General features: G+C 45.1%; 1 gene segment (V, D, J or C); it reads right to left on the minus strand.

Moving 5' to 3' along the window:
- The window catches only part of LOC105289427, a 2637-nt gene extending 2555 nt beyond the window's left edge, over nt 1–82 (minus strand). The window contains 1 exon segment of the C gene segment in view: nt 19–82. Coding sequence covers nt 19–82 — 64 coding nt within the window.
- Nucleotides 83–344: the final 262 nt, after the last annotated feature.

Consider the following 344-nt stretch of genomic DNA (forward strand, 5'->3'; position numbering starts at 1 on the left):
ACACTCTATTCCCGGTACCAGTGACCATGAACACCACTGTCTTAAAGAGTGTTCCAGGGCTCACTGCGTTCGTCGGGGGCATGATAACGATGGGACATTGTCAGGCTATATGGTATTGAACTATTTCTCTGCTGGAGGGTTTGTCAATGTCTTTACTTAGCTCACATTCATCGTGAATGTTTGAGAACTGTACTTACAAGATGCATTGTTCAGACCGTTCTATGTCTCAATGGTGATGGACCAACTACTAATCCCTCACCTGGGATCCTTGAGCGAACAGGGAAGTTAATGGTCTGTTCCTCTAAAAACATGACCTTGGCCCAAAGTTCTTCTTTGCCCATACT

The sequence above is a fragment of the Pteropus vampyrus genome, unplaced genomic scaffold (assembly GCF_000151845.1).
Source record: "Pteropus vampyrus isolate Shadow unplaced genomic scaffold, Pvam_2.0 Scaffold23, whole genome shotgun sequence".
Classification (NCBI taxonomy): Eukaryota; Metazoa; Chordata; class Mammalia; order Chiroptera; family Pteropodidae; genus Pteropus; species Pteropus vampyrus.